The sequence below is a fragment of the Cyclopterus lumpus genome, chromosome 23 (genome assembly GCF_009769545.1).
Source record: "Cyclopterus lumpus isolate fCycLum1 chromosome 23, fCycLum1.pri, whole genome shotgun sequence".
Taxonomy (NCBI): domain Eukaryota; kingdom Metazoa; phylum Chordata; class Actinopteri; order Perciformes; family Cyclopteridae; genus Cyclopterus; species Cyclopterus lumpus.
In genome coordinates, this window is record NC_046988.1 from 747,507 (window position 1) to 770,000 (window position 22,494).

A 22,494-nucleotide genomic window follows, 5' to 3' on the forward strand; every position below is an offset into this window, starting at 1 on the left:
AGTGGTTCACCTCCTATAGACCTTATGTCTTCTTTCTTATTCCTATTCAACCAAAACACTGACATTTCCTTGGGTTTGCATACCAGTTTGCCATCCAACCATGCGGCCTGTACCTGGACTTATTTTCGCCCTGAAAGGCAATGGAAATGGGCTCGACCAAAGTTGGCCTCCCAGACGGTATCTTGAAGGCAGACTAAGCTGTGGGGCAGATTACCTCTCACACTGGAGGCTTGAAATGGAGGTTGCACCCTCAAATGGTGCAGTTGATTTAGGATGGATACAGGCAGGCCCAGTTGGACTCATTTTCCCCTCTGGTTTTCCTTGACGAAGACCAGTGCCCCAATTGTGATGGATGCTTTTGTCGCCCCCAGGTGGCCATCAACGATATGGTGCCCGTCCTTCAACTCTGGGTATGGCCATTGAGGGGGAGAGGTCATTCCTGATTACCTTTAGCTCCCAATTTGTGAGACCTTGCACACAGCAAGTGCTCCTTCCAAAAGAAAGGGTGCAGGGACAGGGTCAGTCTCATGCCCTTTGCAGGATTTACTGGGGTGCTTGCAGTATCTTTTTCAATCTTAAAGGTTCTCGTGGCAGCTATATCTGTAAACCATGGGCGCATTGATGGAAGTTGCGAATTAATGGGTGACACATTTTCTTCCTAGCAAAAGTCTTGTCCCCCGGCAATGTTAATTAGACCATAGAGCTGGAAGCATACCATTTCCCCCATTTAGATAGGTGGAGAAAAGGGCAAATTGGTTGTCCATTTCAGTCGTTGTGAAATACCAGAGCTTTTGATGCTCTGAGAAAATGTGTGTCTGCTACAGTGAGAAAAACAGGTGTCGTGCACTAAACAGAGGCCCTCTCACTGAGTGAGTGGGAGGGTGAAGGTTACATGTGGTATTTATAGCTGGGAGACGCAGGTAGGCTACACGTCACGCACGTGACTGGCTTTACATAAGATGTTGATCTGCGTGGAGCGCAAGGAGATATACCCACTTTGTTCACTGCCACTGGCAGTCATCCAGGAATTCACAGAACCATAGTCATATTAGTAACTTTTGCCTTGGGAGAAAGAGAATAAAGGTGAGACTTTAACATACCATCAACATCAGGAAAAACAATTGATATACCAGAAATGCTCAAATAAAAGCCAATATTTACTCACATTATGTTTAAAATAGGTCGAGGTGTGGCCAGCCCATACACATTACATTACATTACATGTCATTTAGCTGACGCTTTTATCCAAAGCGACTTACAATAAGTGCATTAAACCATGAGTACAACTCCGATCAACAAGAATCAATAAAGTACAATTTCTTCAATAAAGTTAAACTACAAAGTGCTATCAGGCAGTTAGTTAACTACAAAGTTAACACACTTTACATAAAACATGTTGCAAATACAGGCTGGGCAATAAAAACTAAATCAAGATAACGCACATTTCCATGGAATTAATTCCATCAGTACAACAAGAGTCTCTCTCTCTTTTGAAGGAACTGATATTTCTTAGAGCAAGACTCATATATTGGCTAATATTAGCTTGTCACAGATATATCATGTCAGCATATGTCACACAATAAATAATAACAAATTGCAGTACAGATATAGAACCAGTATTTCTTCCACCAGAGAGCCTCAAAAAGTGTTACATTTCACACTGAGGCCACAGCTTGCTCACTATTAAAGAAAAACATTTTTATGGAACAAACATGTGTTTTATGTTATGTTATGTGTTTATGAAAGAAAACTTATATAATGTACCTTTTAAATCCTTTAAAAAATGAATTATGTCACTACATAAAGATACAATGCATTTAGCTGACGCTTTTATCCAAAGCGACTTACATTCATACCTCGTAGACACAGCTACGGGGAGCAATTTGGGTTTAAGTGTCTTGCTCAAGGACACATCGACTAGGGCTAGCAGAGTGGGGGATCGAACCGCCGATCCTTTTGATTGAAAGATGGACCTGCTAATCACTGACCCACAGTTGACCAATTAGAAATAAATGTCTCCAATAGAAGCCAAATAAAGGCATTGTTGTTTCTGCAGTTTGGGTAAATAAAGGTCGCTCATTGAGAATGTATGGTAATCACATTTCAGGATAGCAGCTTTAGATGGCATTGCCTTAACGCTAACCCCTAAACACCAGATCATCCAACCAGTTTGTGTGTGATCTATTAACTATTAGCTGTGCTACCTTGCAGCGATTCTGTGAGTCAATCCGAAAGCAATCAGAAATGGATTAAAAACTTCTGTTTTAAAAAAGCTGCTTTCACAACAACCACCTACCGGCTCAAGCGTACAAAAAAGTCCTCCAGCGCTCTTCTTTTCTTCCTCCGCTTACATCTACTTCCGTGAAGTCTTGACTGGCCACAGCCAGACAGCTACCCCCAAATTTTCAGCACAGTGAACTCTGAGCCTCACAGAAAATCCTGTGCATGTTCATGTGCGCAGAAATCACCTCATGCCCTAAGAGCCATGATTAAAACAGCTTCCCTTCTGCCACCTTCCCGCACGGCGGCATGAAGGCCCGTTTATGAGACAGCGGGGCTTTTTGAACCTTCTTCTTGACTGTGGATCATCTTCCTCCATCACACGGTTTATGGCTGTGGTGTCCTCTGCCTCGACCCTTCATTCACATACTCAACACTGGAGGTGTGACCGGCTGAATGGATCCTCAATGGCTCCATCAATTGCAACTCAAGACTCAAAAGTCTCCCAGCTGCGTGACCTGAGGAAGTTGGGGTTCATGCAAATGTCCTCAGACGCATGGGAGGCACAACAGGTGGCAACTAAGTCCGACTGGCCAATCTAAGACTTTAAATATTGATGGGGATACAAGTGTCCCCTCCCAATTTTGACTGATCCTTGTTCATCCCTGGTTCAAATCCTATTTGGGACCTTCGTTGCTTTCCTCATCTCTCACCACCATTTCCTGTCTTCTCGCCTAATAAAGAGATAAAAAGGCCAAAGAGATACTCTAAACTAAAAGTGAACTGTCTAAGCAGCAGATACAGAGAAATCCCACCTTAATTAGCAGGTGTCTAGTCCCAAAAGCCTGCATCCTACATTTCACACCCTAGAACCAATAGAATCCCTGTAAACACAGACATCTTTCAATTGCTTCCTCATTAGGGTAATTTCATCAGACTTGACATAAGCTTCTCCAGAGCTATCATATATAATAATCATATTTCATAATATTTAAAATACGTCCACAGCAGGACATTGATTTGCTCACATGCTGATACTCTTTTGTTTCTCCTAACTCAAGGACATTGTCTGGAGACTATGGAATAGTACCTCAAACAACCATACTTCAAAGAATCCAAACTATCTCTCTCGTGTACATTAAAAGGGATAGTTCCTCTTTAATTTTTTTTCGAAATAAGCAGCCTTTAATCCTAACCTGTACCTGCATGATCTCACATTTATACTGGTATAAACTACTGTATCCTTCTGTTAGCCTGCTCTAGTCTATCCATTTGTCTTCAGTGCCAAGACCTCATTAGGAGTAGCAAAAGCATCCACTTTAAGTGCTTCATGTTAGCACGTTGCTTTGGGCGATGCTGTGGCGTCGAGTGGAGGCTGAAAATAGGTCACACTCAGCAAATTCATGAAGACAGCAGGTGTGGTAGCATTTCTGGACCAGGATTTATGATGAATGAAAGGAATGGAAAATATGTTGTGTTTAATGTCTTGTAACAGGTGTGTGTAGAACAGGGTCATAGTGGGCAACCTATTGTATGGAGGTGTATTTATGTGAAACAGAGAAAAATAACCTTATTTAAACACAAGCTCCAATTCATTGAGTGTGTAGAGAGACATATTCAGAGCTTCTGCATGAATAATAAGTCTTGTTTGGGTCAAACACTTGCTTCCTCCTGAAATGAAGGCTTCTTTGCACTTGGCCCTCTCCAGGGCTATACTGGCCATCTGGCAGACCGGGTATAGGCTGATGTGCCTTTGGGGCCTGGACTGGGCTGGTGATGATGAGACATGTGTCTGTATCGGTCCCGCCCACACATGCTCTATTTGACTGTGTGTGTGTGCTCTGCTCAGAGAATGTGTCCTGCCATGTAGAGAGCGGAGAGTTTTGAGAATTTGACAACTATTACCAACATAATTGATGAAAGATGTTAATACCTGCATTGATGGCACAGACAGTAGACATCCACATTAATAGCAGCATCTTGACGATTTTGATGCATTGTCTATTTACACCACACAGATGTATATGAGCTGAATGGAAGGACAAAATAATGAATTAATGAAACCTCGCTGTGAAGGTGTTAATACAAAATAAAAATAAAAACTAGGGTCAAATTATTTTAAATTACAAAAGGTCTGGTAGAGCAATGGTTTAACGTATATAAAAGTATGTTATAAGTATTTACCGTAGTAATATTAAAGCTCAGGTTGGTAATCTTGAGAAACTAGAAGAGTACAGTAGAACCTAAAACCCGCGCCTAGTGGTGCCAACTCTTTTCCAATGAAAGTATCAAGCAGCACCATCTCCGAAAGCTAATACAAGTGAGAAAGTCTCCAAGTCTTCAACACTGACAGCCTCCCTCCAGAGTCACTCCCCAAAATGATGATCATAAACAGCCAACATGGCTACTGTTAGCAGCGGGAAGACTCTGGTGAGGAACTATGAGTTTATTAGCAGGCAGGAAGGCGGGGTGGGAGACAGGAAGGTAGCCCGTCCAATCATTAAATATGGGCTGAATGAAATAACTGGACGGGATTATTACAGTCCTGCAACCACACAGATACTGGATGTCTTCTTTTTTTTCATGTCCCTGGACCCCTCTAGCTGGCTCCTTTGCCCACTGGCTGGCTGGACTCCATATCCTTGTGGGATTCCCTGTTTATGGGGTATACAATCCTGCAATGCTACTCGCCGCTGCGTTCAGTGCACATCACTCACGCTGTGCCCGCGCTTTACTCAATGCAGTGAAAAGCCTTCGTGGCACTGGTGGAAGTAATGGGATTCAGAGCACTGTGGTGCCGTTGTTGTCTGAAAGGCCCATTACTCATTACACGGCTGTAGTGTTTTTTAGGGAGTGGCCTGGTAGAGGAGCGGGAATATGGGTGGTGAGTGATGGATGGTGGGCCTCTCTGGGCCACAAGGCCAGGTTCCAGACCTGGCCCTCTCAAACACACTTGTGTTGAGACCAGTGTTTACTATGCACAGCATTATTTTTGGTGGTGCAAGCAATAACATCTGCTCTCTTTTTATTCTTTCAAAAGTCAAAGTCACATGCAACTGATTGAGAGAGATTGGTTTTGCTCTGTGCATCCTCTTTTCTTATTCCCTCAGTGGGCAAGCAACTTTAAAATGACATTTCACCGTCTCCTCCAGTGGATGAAGTTTGCTCAATTGGCAGTGAGGTAGCTCAGGTGTCAGCTAACCTCAGTTTGGGACTTTGGCAGTGATTGGCCTTATTCATAACTACAGCTGAGGTGTCCTTGTGCAGCGTCCTTAAGTATTCTTCAAACAAGAATTGCTTGCTGGATTATCTACATTGTCGTAGAGACTTAGTGAGATGAGATGCAGCAAGGAGGATGCTATGACAGCAGGCCTTTGGCTCCACCTTCCAGTGTGGTCATTGGGAACACTGCCTTTAGATGTGATCAAACAGTACGTCACATGACCTTGTTAGTTTGAAGCATACTTAGACCCTTAAAGGTGCAGTCCTGAACTCCTCACAAGCCGCTAGCTGTTTTGTGTTTTTCGCTCTTTGTGTGTGCTGTGTTCATACACAGCCCTGACTCTGCACATGGCAAACAAAAACAAAAAAACCTGTGGGTTCGGAGAGCCACTCAACTGTGTTAACCCTACTGACCGGGGGCCGTTTAGGAGTAGTGAGTGAGAGCCAGCAGTCAGTATATATAACAAGCTATAGAAGGAGCTTTGAGAAGGCGTGATTCAACGCAACCACGAGAAGACCTTGAGCATGCAGCCATACCTGGACACCCAAAAAGTGATGCAGTTTTCTGCAGCAGAATGAGAGATCAGTAGACAGACACAGAGCTGCACACACACACTCACTTACTCACTGATACACACACACACACACATCGGATCACATGACTCTCCTGGCAGAGATAACAAAACGTGCTCAGTCAAGAGAGGACCTTTGGGATAAGGTGGGGATAGGAGGGTTTCGCAGCATGAGTGCATGAATAACTACTTGTTAAGGAAACCTGGTTGACAGACTAGAACATCGTCTGTTAAATGGACTAAAATGCAATATTTTGTTTGACTTTGCACTTGTCTTCTAAAGCTCCCAATGCAATGTGAGGGTAGTTGAAAGGTTTACGTAATGCCAGTGAACCCCTGGAAAGTAGTGGTGAGAAAGCCTTGTGAAGACTAATGGACCTGGGCTCTAGGCACAACCAATGAGAGCTGTTGAAGAATGAATGAGTTGGAATACATTACAACACACTGTTCCGTCTCCTCTTATCATCTACATTACACCTGACCTCAACCTGTCTGCTCTCGTCTCCTTGGTACACACCTCACAAGCCTCACATTTGTCAAAGTGGCAAGGGCAATTGTACCCCTGGAGGACATGGCATAAGGGAATATGGCTAAAATGAAAAATGAGGTTTTGAGTCAAGCTCTAATTTCCCTGGGGCTCCACACCTAACTCCAGGATATCTGCTGGTTAGAATTGGAGGGTCAACTCTAATACATTTCAGGCAGGCACAGGTGATTTCTGACAATGGATGGATAAAAAGTGTACGTCAGACTCTCTTCTCTGAGAGGCCCTGGAGCAAGAACATACCAGCAAGAACATACAATCAGCAACGTGGGAGGAAAAGTGGCCTCAGCAGTTCACCTTCCTGAGTGCTGCCAGAGTCATATGAACACAGGAGAGCTGGGAGCAGAAAAGGCCTGCAGGAAAATAGTCATTTTAGACATAGACAACTAATTACCTGCAGAGAGAACCAAGTCTTCATTGGAAACAGGCCTCTACTAGAGACAGGCCTTTTTTCTGACTTCCATATGGACAATTATATGTTATCATAATACCTAGCCTCCCTGTTTTCTGATCACTTCCTCTCTTTTTTAACACAATTACTTTTACACAATGATACACGTATCATTGTGATGTCATTACTTTGTTCAGTGTTACCAACAATAAAACTTTTTGAACAGATATTTCACATAACATTCCTTTACTAGGTAGGGTTTTAATAAGAAACATCTGCAGGAAGAGTTGTGCTTTGTCTATACTGGCTTACATGGCAAAAAAAAAGAGGATGTGATTGGAACTAATGAACATTACATTTCTGTTAAAAGAGAGCAGCTGAGTGGTGAGTAGCTTTTGTACTGATGGAATAAGTGCAACTAAAAATACAGTGTGTATAATTTAGCAAGTGAGCCATTAGAGTACAAGCAATTCTGTCAATGATTTTATTACCTGGCCTTTATAAGCCACTGCCTTGCATTTGTTAGTGTGAGCCAATTGGATTCCGGCTTATATTTCAGAGTTGACCACCATTCCTACCAATGGCATAGTCCCTGGTGGCTGCCTTGGTGCAGACGACTATGTGTGGTTACTATGTAAACTCCTTCAAGACATGCATCAATACATGCTTTCTTTGAATGAACGAACAGTATGCTGCAGCTTTATATGAGCTACAGTTCAAATGAGTTAATGAGTGGATGAAATAGGACCTAGTTCAATCATGGCACTGTATCATAAGTCATTTAGAGAAAGCCAAAGCCTGAGAGGAGCATGTATTGAGCGTGTCTTGCTGGACTGTTGTGATGTGTCACAGATAAAGGTGCTGGACAGCAAAGGGAGTGGGTGGCAGAGGGGCTGCATAGAGTCAACTGCTAATTAAGATTGATCCAAACTCCTGCTGGCTGCGCTGCACTATTGGACAGCACTACCCATACATCTTTGAAGTGACTCATCACCGCCTCCTGCCCTCCTCCTGCCTACATTCCTCCTCTTTTCCCCTCCTTCCTAGGATATACGCTTTGGACTTTGTGTTCCATCTCCTGCCCTCTCTCTATATATCTTTTCCAATCACAGGATCTATGCTGCGTCCAACAATATTTGCTAATATATATATATATATATATGGTAGGTCTATCTGCTAATGCCATCCAACCTCTGCAGCTCATCCAGAATGCAGCAGCTTGACTGGTCTTCAACCTAAATGTACCCACACTGCTCCTCCGCGACCTTCACTGGTTACCGGTGGCTGCAGCATCCACATCAAAACATTGGTACTTGAGTACCGTGCTGTGAACAGATCGGGTCCGGTCTACACCCAGGACATGGTCTAACCTCACACCCAGGACATGGTCTAACCATACACCCAGGACATGGTCTAACCTCACACCCAGGACATGGTCTAACCATACACCCAGGACATGGTCTAACCTCACACCCAGGAAATGGTCTAACCATACACCCAGGACATGGTCTAACCTCACACCCAGGACATGGTCTAACCTCACACCCAGGACATGGTCTAACCTCACATCCAGGACATGGTCTAACCTCACACCCAGGACATGGTCTAACCTCACACCCAGGACATGGTCTAACCATACACCCAGGACATGGTCTAACCTCACACCCAGGACATGGTCTAACCTCACACCCAGGACATGGTCTAACCTCACATCCAGGACATGGTCTAACCTCACACCCAGGACATGGTCTAACCTCACACCCAGGACATGGTCTAACCATACACCCAGGACATGGTCTAACCTCACACCCAGGACATGGTCTAACCATACACCCAGGACATGGTCTAACCTCACACCCAGGACATGGTCTAACCATACACCCAGGACATGGTCTAACCTCACACCCAGGACATGGTCTAACCTCACACCCAGGACATGGTCTAACCATACACCCAGGACATGGTCTAACCTTACGTCTAGGACATGGTCTAACCTCACACCCAGGACATGGTCTAACCTTACGTCTAGGACATGGTCTAACCTCACATCCAGGACATGGTCTAACCTCACACCCAGGACATGGTCTAACCTCACACCCAGGACATGGTCTAACCTCACACCCAGGACATGGTCTAACCTCACACCCAGGACATGGTCTAACCTCACACCCAGGACATGGTCTAACCATACACCCAGGACATGGTCTAACCATACATCCAGGACATGGTCTAACCTCACACCCAGGACATGGTCTAACCTCACACCCAGGACATGGTCTAACCTTACGTCTAGGACATGGTCTAACCTTAAACCCCAACCCGTTCACTCCACTCGGCTTCTGGGCTTCGTATGTGTACAGATTGTAAAGCCCTCTGAGGCAAATTTTGGGGCTATACAGAATGAACTGAATTGAATTGTATTGGCCAGGTGTGCAGAGGTGTGACAGCAGGATTCAACTCCTCTCTCAAGCTCTCTAAAGCACCTGTACTTGACACACACACACACACACACACACACACACACACACACACACACACACACACACACCTATTCAGATCCAGCTGATCCCGAGAGCATGTGGGAGAGAAAAGATGACTAAAGAGTGACAATTTGAGTCTGACTCTGTACTGCTGTCACTGGGCACTGATGGGGAAGTTCATTTGAAGCGAGCCGCAACTGACAATAAAAATGATTGTTCTATTGCGTACATTTTCAATAAAGAGGCATTGGTTGGTCTATAAAATATCGGCCAAGAAGCTGTGTTTTACTTGCCCGAAAAGGTAAAGATAGGCCTGTATCATTAGAGATTTGAACACTTAGACAAAAACACATCAACAATTCAAAATGTTATTCTTTAACTTCATTTCTCTCACCTAAAGTGGTTATTTGCATAAAAACACTTAATTCAAATGATAAAGGAAATAAATGGTTGTATTTTTCTTTAAATATCTGCTTTGATAAAAAAGTTTGGGATGTCTTTAGTAGTTATATTGATGTATAATAATCAGCTTAGATGTCATGTTAACATGTAAATGACCTTCGCCCAATAGGGTTACTGATTGGAGCTTGAACGCACCATAATGTAAACAGGAAACAGTTAAAACCCTAATTAATTAATTTAGTATTACCTTTGAACTTGTGGAAGACAGCCCAGAGTTCAGCGATGTCAGTGGCAAATGTGATGTCTGTGTCCAGCACGATGACCCTCTGCAGGTCGGACGGCAGCGTCTTCGTGAGCACCAGCTTCATCAGGCCGTAGATTCCAGAGTAATGTTTGTTTGGGATCCATGACACCTCAGACTGAAAAAACACAAACTCAAGGTTGGGATAATTTGCTTTTAAATTGATTGAATGTGAAATATGAATCAAAGAAGGGGGCAGTCACATCATTAACATGAGTATTTCTGAGGGAAGCTGGCAGTTAGTGAAGTGGAGGAGTCGTGTTCTTCACCTTGAGCTCATCTGCATCGTAGAAGTCCACCTTGACGGCAGGGACCATCCAGGTATGGAACAGAGAGGACAGGATCTGCTGAGCAATGGAGTCTGTGATGAAATGGAAATGAAGTGGGTTCCGCCTGTTGACAGACACAAACATGAGCTCAATGCTCTTTTACAGCAGCATCCTGGTGTTCACACATGGACTTGTTTAATACAACTACACTAAATGGGCCAATCTGTCTCATCCATACAGTAGGAATAACTGTAATAACTGGAAAGGAGAAGAAAAAAAATAGGAGAAACATGCACAGGGACTGTCGTAACAAATGTTGCCTTTTTGCTAAATCTCCATATGGATGTTAACTGGTGTGTGAAGTCACTGTTAAAAAAAGAGTAAAGTAAAGTAACTCTTATCAAAATATGATGAAATCCATCCAACCTGTTGTCATTTTGCTTCACTAAATGTTACTCAACACATACTAATACCTTGGTTTCAACAGATACATAATCTTAAATAACTAGTCAATTAGAAATATGGAAGGTAATAGAGGTAGACAGGATGTGCAAGTCCTTGGCTGGAATAGAACCGCTGATGATGCAGTATGTCACTTAAAATATGTCTGGTAATATTCGATTCGAATAGATAGATTGGATATGAACGTGTTCCTCAGTGCCGTAATGCTCCGGTGTTCCAAAAACTGTAGTTTAAGTTGACTCAATGCCACATACACTGTCCTACTGCCACCAAATGTGGATTAATCCCTTCCTAAAAATAGTCCCTAACAAATGCACTTTTTCCTCCAGACTGAGTAAATGTTGCTAAAAACTACAGTGACCATCTTTTTTTAGGAAATTACAAAGCCTTTATTATTATTATTATTATTATTATTATTTGTGCTTGGAGCAGACAGCCAAGGGATTCAGAAAGTATACAGAGATGGACGAGCGTAGGATTGGTTGTAGTGTTTTTCATGGAAATCGTTGAGAAGAAAATGTAGAATAGTGCCTGCAGGTATTTAAAATGTATTTAAAATGTAACTTTGCTAAAATTAGAAAGACTTTCAAGAGACAGCTTTTAATGGTCAAAAGGTCAAAACCTAAATGAGATATGCGGACTTGTGTTCCCCAATGTGGGTGAAACACCAAAAAGCCTAGCATCTGTCCAGTGTGTAACACAGCCTTGCTTTAAAGATTGTTTAACAATTAAGAACTCCAGCTTTTTCCCCGAAGATAGTGAGTAGAAGAACATTTAAATTGCCCAAATTAGGGTTGTAGAAAAAAGGTATGGTTTTATTATCAGTTTCAAACTCGGATGTCGGATATGAAGGGCTGATGGTGGTTAAAAGGTACAGCGAGTATGAATGGGTGAATGACATGTAGTGTTAAGGAGCTTTGAGTGGAAAAGTGCTATACAAACACAAGTCCATTTAACATGTATTGGTCATGCAGTGAAAACTATACTGAAACAAGCCCCAGCTTTTACTTGTAAAATTGGTAGGGTGCCTTTGAGATGTGTGATGGCCACACACATTCAGGTTTTTGAAGAAGCAACACATTCTCAATTAATATGTCATATGCTCATGATATTTTCACAGGACCTTCATCTACAGTTCCATCTGCTCATAAAGGCCATGTCAGATGATGGAATGGTAAATGAACTGTTCTTGTTTCTCTGTTCTAGTCTTCCAACCACTCAAAGCTCTTTAACACTACATGACATCATTAACTCATTCACACCCTGAAGGGAGGAGCTACCATGCAAGGTGCTACCTGCCCATCAGGAGGAACTAAACCTTCACAATCACATGCATACACTGTAGGAACAGCTTGCAGGAGCAAATTAGGGTTAAGTGTGTTGCCCAAGGACACATCGACATGGGCTAGTGGAGCCGGGGATCAAACCGCTGATCCTGTGATGGAAGGATGACCCTGCTCACCGCTGATCCACAGTCGCCCCCCTGTGGCTCAGATTGAAAGCTCCAGATCAAGTCAGGGGAGTAGACATTGTTTGAACAACTTGGAGCATATAGTTTGTGAATGAGTGTGTGCAGGCAGTCCTGAGGCTGGTGATTCATTAGACATGACGCCCAAAAGAAAGGTATTAATTACTTCCAAATAGTGACACTGAGTTGAGGATGTGAGCACCCTTGGGTGTCTTGTGCTGAATGACTTGGGGAATGAATGTGTCAGCTGCACTTGCTCAATACGTACGGTGGGCTGGGAGCTGTCAAAATGTATCGGAACTCTGGTTGCACACAAGCTGTCAGCAGGAGTCGTGCAAAAAGAAAGGGTCTTCACATCCTCGGGACAAACAGCAACAAGCCTTTCACTGGATGCTTGGGATCATGCCCATAAGGAAGCAAATATGTCAAGTACATCCTGCTCATCAGAGCTGTCCCCATGGTAATCTAATCATATCATCCTCATCATGCACTATAGTTATTTTGTTCCAGTGGACTCAGATTCATTCAGCTCATTGTGCTCACAGTGGAGTGTTGTCCTGGACCTGAGCGTTCACCTCCATGTTTGTCTCTCTCTGTAGTCGTTTTTAGTCTCTTTGTAGTCAATCTGTGTCTTTTTGCAGTCAACTTGCATTCATTTGTAGTCAACTTTCAGCTCTTTATATTTGTTTGATAACTTACCAACAACAAATGTTAACAGTCACTATATTTGGTGTTTATTTTTCTGAGGAGGATAAACTAAGATTTCAATTTTAAGCAGAGGCTCTGGTCCAGGGCCCCCCTGAACCCTTGGGCCCATTGAGTAACCATCCATGTTCCACACCTCAGTTAAAAGGTTTGAAGTACAGCTTCTGTATTTCTGCACCGCATTACTTCAGTTGTGCATGGCTCCATCTTTCCCGTTAGACAACTTCATACATAGTTGCTCAAGGTTGTTGTCAAGAAGATACACTGTGGACTTTCTCTGTAACCTAGGGCCAGAGGACTTGGCTTGGGAACCACGGACCAAGGATGGAGTGTTGACTGGGAGCTGGAGATGTGCCAGTTTGCCTCCCAGTTCACACGGGTACGACACGCCACATCTAACAAACAGATTTGACAAACAAAATAGAATAACGCTGAGTAAAACCAATTCATCCACAATTGTGACGAAATGGTATAATTTATTTTCACACATTATTTGAACAAAGACCCAGCCTTGCAGAACTCTTCATGTACAGAATCAACATGACTTGAATATACTGATATCTGGTTCCAAGGTAGCTTCTTAACCAGGAGTTCTTCATCAGAACCATGATGAATAGTATAGAATGCTTTTTGAGATCGATAAATACTCACACTGGATATTCTGTATTGTCTAATGCAGTTGAAAAGCAGAAATACTGATTTATAATTTGAAAATAAATGTCTATCTCCATTCTTGAATGGCAGTCTGTTTTCATTTTGTTTGTGAATATATGTGTGCTTGTTTAAATAATGTTGGCTATGCAAACCCCACATCATTTACAATACTGGGCCTCATGCAAGGATGGTGTATTCTAATCCTAACTTTCTCTTCCTTGTTTCCGTACGGTGAGCTCATACAAGTGATTCAGTCAGATTCAATAAACACTCCTAACTTCAGATAACTGAATAAATAATCAGCGTTAACAGGATCAATGACACCAGTTATGGCATAATAAACCTGTTATAGCATAATCAACATCTTAATAATACCACATAAGGCTAGTGTTGAGTTGTAGTGGATTTTATATACACTTGCACATGTAGAAGAGAGGTTATGTTTTAAATTAATACATAAAGAAAGTTATGAAAATTAATTTGAGGAATATTCTGAGGAATGTATTATAAAGCATAAGAGAGGATCACTGTTTTATTATTCTGTTTGTTGATGACAAATGTAATGATTAATTGTATGATGCATGAGAATGAATGATGTTTTATTGTTTAGACAATAGTTAAAAGGGATGTCGATTGAAACCTGAGATGTTGCTTTTATTCTGAAGGCAGGATAATAGGTTTTATTCTGAAGGGGAACTTCCTGTCCTTGACCGGAAGTGTGAGCTTTGACCCCGCTAGTTTATCGATTTGAGGCATTCTTTGAAGTGGCCAATGGGACTAACCTTCAGGTGTGAACCTCATGTCTTATTCTCTGGTCAGCAGCATGCTGTGTCTCTGAAAGGTATTTGCATGAATACCTCCACTAACCAATGGAACAAACCTTCAGGTGTGAACCTTATGTCTTATTCGCTGGTCAGCAGCATGCTGTGTCTCTGAAAGGTATTTGCATGAATACCTCCACTAACCAATGGGACTAACCTTCAGGTGTGAACCTCATGTCTTATTCTCTGGTCAGCAGCATGCTGTGTCTCTGAAAGGTATTTGCATGAATACCTCCACTAACCAATGGAACTAACCTTCAGGTGTGAACCTTATGTCTTATTCGCTGGTCAGCAGCATGCTGTGTCTCTGAAAGGTATTTGCATGAATACCTCCACTAACCAATGGAACTAACCTTCAGGTGTGAACCTTATGTCTTATTCGCTGGTCAGCAGCATGCTGTGTCTCTGAAAGGTATTTGCATGAATACCTCCACTAACCAATGGAACTAACCTTCAGGTGTGAACCTTATGTCTTATTCGCTGGTCAGCAGCATGCTGTGTCTCTGAAAGGTATTTGCATGAATACCTCCACTAACCAATGGGAGCTTAGCTCAGCTTGACTGCGAATAAAACTAATTGTAAGACGCGAATTCGGTCTCTTACGTGGTGACGCCAGACAGAAACTGTTGGCTAAGTCAGGAGACTGTGGAAGCAAAATCACGTGAGCGCGTCCGGGCCGGGACTATACAGATGACTCTTGTTTGTTATGATTAAATAATGATTATTATACATCTCTGGCTTCTGAGCTTCTTCTTCCAAGCACCAGGCAGCTCGAGATTCTCTGAACTTTTACACTAGGGAACCTGCCCCATATGTCAGGAAGTGTTAATTCTGTCACGACCGGGGGTGGGAGGGCAAAAACTCAGGTGTAAAGGAATGGACAAGAGTTGAGATCAGGCAAAAGGAAGGTATTTACCTCTAGGGAACACCCATACAAACCACTAGGGAACACCCATACAAACCACTAGGGAACACTGATACAAACCACTAGGGAACACCCATACAAACCACCAGGGAACACCCATACAAACCACTAGGGAACACCCATACAAACCACTAGGGAACACTGATACAAACCACCAGGGAACACCCATACAAACCACCAGGGAACACCCATACAAACCACCAGGGAACACCCATACAAACCACCAGGGAACACCCATACAAACCACTAGGGAACACTGATACAAACCACTAGGGAACACCCATACAAACCACCAGGGAACACCCATACAAACCACTAGGGAACACCCATACAAACCACTAGGGAACACTGATACAAACCACTAGGGAACACCCATACAAACCACCAGGGAACACCCATACAAACCACTAGGGAACACCCATACAAACCACTAGGGAACACTGATACAAACCACCAGGGAACACCCATACAAACCACCAGGGAACACCCATACAAACCACCAGGGAACACTGATACAAACCACTAGGGAACACCCATACAAACCACCAGGGAACACTGATACAAACCACTAGGGAACACTGATACAAACCACTAGGGAACACTGATACAAACCACCAGGGAACACCCATACAAACCACCAGGGAACACCCATACAAACCACTAGGGAACACCCATACAAACCACCAGGGAACACTGATACAAACCACCAGGGAACACCCATACAAACCACTAGGGAACACCCATACAAACCACCAGGGAACACTGATACAAACCACCAGAGAACACCCATACAAACCACCAGGGAACACTGATACAAACCACCAGGGAACACCCATACAAACCACCAGGGAACACCCATACAAACCACCAGGGAACACTGATACAAACCACTAGGGAACACCCATACAAACCACTAGGGAACACTGATACAAACCACTAGGGAACACTGATACAAACCACTAGGGAACACCCATACAAACCACTAGGGAACACTGATACAAACCACTAGGGAACACTGATACAAACCACTAGGGTTGCAGGCAATACACACAGGGGTTCTAGCAGGGAACAAAGCAAGACAATCTGTCTGGGGACAAGGTAAGCAGGAGAGTATATAAGAGAGGGGAAACCACAGGTGTAGGGCATGACCAATCAGGAGGCAGGGGAGTGGCTGAGGGCAGGTGAAAGAAATGACCATCAGCAGACACTGTTGAGACACACGGGCAGCAGGTGAAGGGAATGACAATCAGGAAACACTGGGGAGACACACACATGGAATACACAGGGTGTTACACATTTGTGAAAATGTTGCAAGGGACTAAAAAGATAAAAGAAGGAAAATCACAGCAACAGCAGTGTAATTAAGGGACCAGCTCAAGCCAGGGACTGGGATATAAAAAACAGTGCTGTTGATGGCAACTGAATCAAGTTGTGACCTTAACATCCAAAGTCAAGATGAATTGAGAGACCCATGAAGAGGATTTTTGGCACTAGCTTTGCCAGGACCGAGGTCACTTCCAGAGGCCATTCAACGCTGTGTTGTTCCTCTGGTGAGGACAGTCTCACATTCTTCTGACAGGACATCATAACCAGCTGCTGCAGAATGATGAGAGGCCCAGCTGTCTGAATATGGCAGACAGGGGGCATTTTCAGGTGGGACGCCAGTGAGAATGATTCTACAGGGCTCTCCATCACTGAGGCAAGAGATAAACTGCTGGCAAGTATTTGATTTACAGTGTAGGCTGTAAATCAAATAACAACAAACAGTACCTGTGGCATATATCACTTGAAATGTATAGCATATTCGATTTCCAATAAAAAATCAACACTATAGGAGAAAGGCAGCTGGAAATGGTTTGATAAAAGATGCAAGTCAGCTCATTGCAGGGTCAGGTGGTGTGCTTTGAGTCTTTCAGCAGGATTCCCACTTCCACACCATCAGAAGACTGTCCAGCAGGCTCCCCTCAGTGAATAGCAAATGGCCACCCAGGGCTTTTGGAGGGCTTTTCTAGTCTTCCGACCACTTTAACAGTACACGTCATCATTCACCCATTCAAGGTAGGAACCATTTATACAACACTCACACACCAGACCAGATGGGGGTTCAGTTGGGGCTTATTTAGCCTAAATAAAAAACACATCAACAGATGGGAGATGGGAATCACACGGCCGCTCCTCTGATTGAAGGAAGTCCCGCTCTACCGCTGACCCACAGTCACCCCAGCGTCTAACGGAATAGCAGAATATCATTTTGACAAATTCTTCGCCTGAATAAACAGCAGATTATACAAGACAAAGTGGAATACAATAAAGAATGTCACCTGGGTATATTCTTTTATGGATCATTTATTGTGTCATGTTTTCTGTTGTTGACCTAACTGGCACACACACCTTTGACTGTCCGATATTTCAGCCGTAGGTCAACATTTAAACGCCCCCTCTGATCAAACAGGCCTGTTAGCGTATTCAATATGCTGCTGGTCCTGTTCGGTCCACAATGTGGTCTAGTCTCATCTGACTCTCCTGCCAAACTCTTTTAGGAATGACAAAAAAAACCATGCAGTGTGTGTGTGTCAGTTTAAAAAAAAGACAACTATGACACAGTAAATGCATTAAAAAAAAAAGAATTGTTTGTTGTATTTCAAATAATTTGATAAAATGATATTGTGCTGCAACTCTGGCGCTTAAGAAGTTGTCGTCAGAAACTGTGATGCTGAAAGCACACTGACTGATTACAAATGGATCCTCCGTCTCCAACGCAAAATAAACTATTATTCTGTCTTATGTTCACACAAGACTGATCAAGGGAAGTTTCACACAGTTTTACAGTAAAGTGCTCGTACGTCAGCTTTTCAACCTTCAGGACAATGGGAGATTTATTTTGTCATCATTTAACATGCTTCTTTGACAAAAGGTCTTATTTTATTATATATATTAAGTGCTTAAGATAATGGCAGAGATGCTACACCATTAAAAAAAGAAACGGTTCAAAATATCAACTAAAGAGGCACCTTTCATTTGGTTGACACGAGATTGTTGCATAAATCAAAATTTGACATCTTTCAAATATTAAATATGTTATGAAGAAGCTCACAATCTCCCTGACCTTGGCTGCACTGCTGTTGCTTCCTGAGCAGCTGCATTCATGACATGTTCAAAGCATCCAGCAGCATGAACTATAATTCACAGGAATACATTAACACGCTCCAACTTCCACGACTCCTGTCATCTCCTGGGGAAAATCCTTGTGTGAGACTCTCAAGGGGGCGTGTCTGAAGAACGTGGCTCTTCATCTCCCATTGGGTGGTGAGGTCATGTACCGTTACAGTCTGCTAGCTTTGTGTAGCCCCTGACGTCCAGCCGTCTGTTGTCAGAGCAACATTTCATTCTCTATTTGGGCTTTTGATTTCTCTTACAAAGCAGACATTACGGTGTGACTGACTGAGTTCATTAACATTAAACATGTTCATAAAGCCTGCGTTTTCTATTCCAGAGTAGGGTCTCACATCCACGGATAGAACAGTACCAATCGCCGTGGAAATTGCTCCAGCCCTGTTTGAATGAGTAGGAATAGAGAGTTTGCAGTGTGGGTTTTCCTGGTTTTCCTAGTGAGCTAACTTAGCATAGCCTGAGTAGAATGTTTCTCTTTGGTGGTGGAAGTAAACGGTAAATGACCTGTAGTTGTATTTCTCTTTTCTAGTCTTCTGACCACTCAAAGCGATGACATCATTCACCCATTCACACACTGATGGGAGGGGCTAAGGTTCCATTCACACACATTCACACACCGTAGGCACAGGTACGGAAGACATTGTGGGGTTAAGTGTCTTGCCCAAGGACACATCGACATGGGCTAGTGGAGCCGGGGATCAAACCTCTGATTCAAGGACCCTCATTGCCCGTTACGCCCTGTGGCTCCACCAACAACATTATATTTCACACGTCAGCTGTGTTTTAGGTTACAAATGCAATAGTATAGTACGGGGTCGGCTGTAGCTCATGGGGAGAGGGGTTGTTTCCGTAACCACAAGGTACCCCCAGTTGCTCCCCGGGCGCTTCACTGCAGCCCACTGCTCCTTGATAACTAAGGATGGGTCAAATGCAGAGAAGAATTTAAAGTGTACATTTCTTTTCTTTCTTCTGTATTATTCCAACTAATTGTTCGGTTTGTAATGCGTGCCAAACCGAAAGCCTGTGTGTGTGTGTGTGACCTGGTGTCAGAAGGGTCAGAAGTAAGAGAGAGCCTTGCTGTACCTGTGGAAAAGGACCGATTTCACCAGTGTCACCACATCTCGGCTGGCATTGTAACCGGCACACACGATGGCCACGTGGATGGTCTGTGGAGATCATGAGAAGAGGAGAGGATTAAACCAGTGGTTCTCTACTGGTCTGGCTACGGGACCTGGTACCCAAATTGAGGAACATTTTCAACTTCTCAAATTGATTTAATGAAAAGGTGGTGCAGTTTGAACCTGAGATAGAAAAGAATATCACAGTATGCACAAACAAAACTAGTTAGAAATATTCCCTTTTACAGTCCATTAAAAATCAAAAAGTGCATCCTAAGGACACAATGTAATACAACATACATAACAATTGAGTAACTAAAGACTTTTTTTGAGCAGTGTCTGGCTGTGAGCGAGTGACAGCTGATGTGGGAGAAGAGTAGGGGGTGGTGATAGGAAACCACCTGAGGGCATATCCTCTCTCAGAGAATGTGTGTTTCCTCCTCCAGTTTGATAATCGCCAGTTGGAAATGTCTTTTTAACCTTCGGAGCTCAGAGAAGAATTTAGCAGTAAAGCTGTTCTAGCGGCAGTAAACAAGAGCAGGTTTCACTTTGTGTAAATGCTGCAGCTACTCAAGACCCAGAGAGAGCTTTAGTTATCACAATACAGGCAGAGCAATAGTCAGGCGGGGAGATCTGTTCTTTTTGATGTTCCTGCACAGCTGAGACCGGAAATGATTTCTATCTTTTTTTTCAGATATGAGCGTTCACACCAGGCCTGTTGTTCTGCAGTGCTTTGTTTTACAGATTGGATTGTTGTTACATCATGATGATCTTATTGTGGAACTGGCCTGCAGGATATGAGGAAAATCTGAGATGTGCAATAAGATTGTTCAATAATGTGATGACGATAAGACTTTCCATGAATAAACAAACCAAAAGCACAGGCAGTGTTCCTGAGGAACACAGAGACTGGTAGTGGTGAGTTACTGAAGCTATGGCACATGTCTCACCTCGCACTTATCCACCACTGGCTGTTGCACACAGTCTGAGCTGTTTCCCCCAGCAGCAGCCTTCTGGCCCTCATTGTCACCGGTGCCCTCCTCTGAATGGGTTCGGCTTTGGTTGCCACGGTGACCACCGTTTGGATGGCGTGCAGACGGGCTCCTGGGTGGCCGGCTCAGTTCCCGGCGCAGTGCTCGGTTCTCCTCCTCCACTGCCCGGACCCGTAGCTCCAAGGCCTGCCGCTCACCAGCTCCGCCCACTGGTGTTGATGATTGGGCTTCCAATGGAGACAGAGGGAGGGGCTTCACTGTGGGTCAGAGACAGGGAAGAACGGATTTAACACAAGGTACTTTGACATTGTTAATCTATGTGTAGGCCATATGGATCAGTTGATATTGTAAGATAATATGATCTACCAATATATCAATAATAGAATATATCAATATGATATTATATTATATCAATAATAGAATATAGCAATAATATGATATGCCAATATGATATATCAATATAATGATGTACCATATAATATATCAATAATATGATATACCAATATGATATATAAATAATATGATACACCAATAATCTGATACCAATATGTCAATATGATATACCATATAATATATCAATAATATGATATGGCATATAATATATCAATAATATATCATCTGATATATCATATTATTCATATCATATACAGACTGTAAATAAAGATCATTATTATTATTATTATATAAAAACAGTGTACTTTTTCCTAGTTTGAGCCATGGTCCATCCGCTAACATGGAGGGGCGGGTTTTATGACCTATACGGCAGCCAGCCACCAAGGGGAAATCAAGACGTTTCTGTTGCGCTGTCCATCTTTAGATCCAGTTTATGAAAAACCTAAAGCGGACCGTCAGACCACCAGAGGAAAGGTAAATATGGGAATGGACACAAGTTCTGTTCACAGTTCAACTACTATAACCTTACACCTTCTTCCATCCTAGAAATCAGCTGTGGTTAATGGTAGAAGTGCTCATTGTCTTTGGGTTTCTCTATTAAAAGGGGAATTCACCATGAATGCCTTGAGTATATGGGGCTTAACATTGAGGATCAAAGTGTTGATCATCTCCTCTGCTCTGCTCTGGCTGCTTCAGTATGAACAGCAGCCCTGAAGCTCTCTCTCCTAAGTACATCTTAGAAACCTCTGCTCCCAAAGGGGTCGGGGGATCATTACAGAGTACAACAGGTTCTCCTTTCACAATGTCACAGGGTAAAAGTGGCAGCTATGAAGAACTCCACATATGACAGTATGCCCGGGACCAGGAGGCCTTATAGCTCCAATTCCATGTATTGATCAATCATGTTGGGAAATAGAGGCCTTTCTAGCAAACTGTCTGTCATCTTCATCCAAATGGGAGCGTTGGTGGTCTCCCTTTGACACCCCTGTGCTGAACTAATGTAATAGTTGACATGTATCTCTGTTTTGTATGTGTAAAGATGCTCAATGCTGCCTCATGCTGTTTGGCTTGGTTTGTGCTCCAACAAAGTGTCCACATGAATCCACATATTTTAGTTTTTCTGCAGATGTATTGTCCCCTGTGACCATAATTTAGAGAGGTAGGCGGTATGGGTGCTTTCAACCATGGAGGGCCTCTAAACCTGAACCCTTCTGGACTCCATTTAGTCCAAGCTGTAATTAATTTGAGTGGATTTGCTGAGTCTAATCCCACTGAACAGGCCATTTGTTTGTGCTACTCAGAGATGGCATATGGCATTTTCAGAGCAGCAGATGCACCTGGTCTTTTATGGAGCCAAGCCACTTCATTTGGCTTTTAGTTATTT

The 22,494-nt window shown here is 43.1% G+C and overlaps 1 protein-coding gene across 1 annotated transcript in view; it reads right to left on the reverse strand.

Moving 5' to 3' along the window:
• The window catches only part of large1 (LARGE xylosyl- and glucuronyltransferase 1), an 88,680-nt gene that overhangs the window by 26,152 nt on the left and 40,034 nt on the right, over positions 1 to 22,494 (reverse strand). The window contains exons 3-6 of the mRNA XM_034526502.1: positions 20,676 to 20,974; positions 19,691 to 19,773; positions 10,402 to 10,525; positions 10,079 to 10,250 (exon numbers count right to left, since the gene is read on the reverse strand). Of these exons, the coding sequence (XP_034382393.1) occupies positions 10,079 to 10,250; positions 10,402 to 10,525; positions 19,691 to 19,773; positions 20,676 to 20,974 (678 nt within the window). The remainder of the gene's footprint in view (positions 1 to 10,078; positions 10,251 to 10,401; positions 10,526 to 19,690; positions 19,774 to 20,675; positions 20,975 to 22,494) is intronic.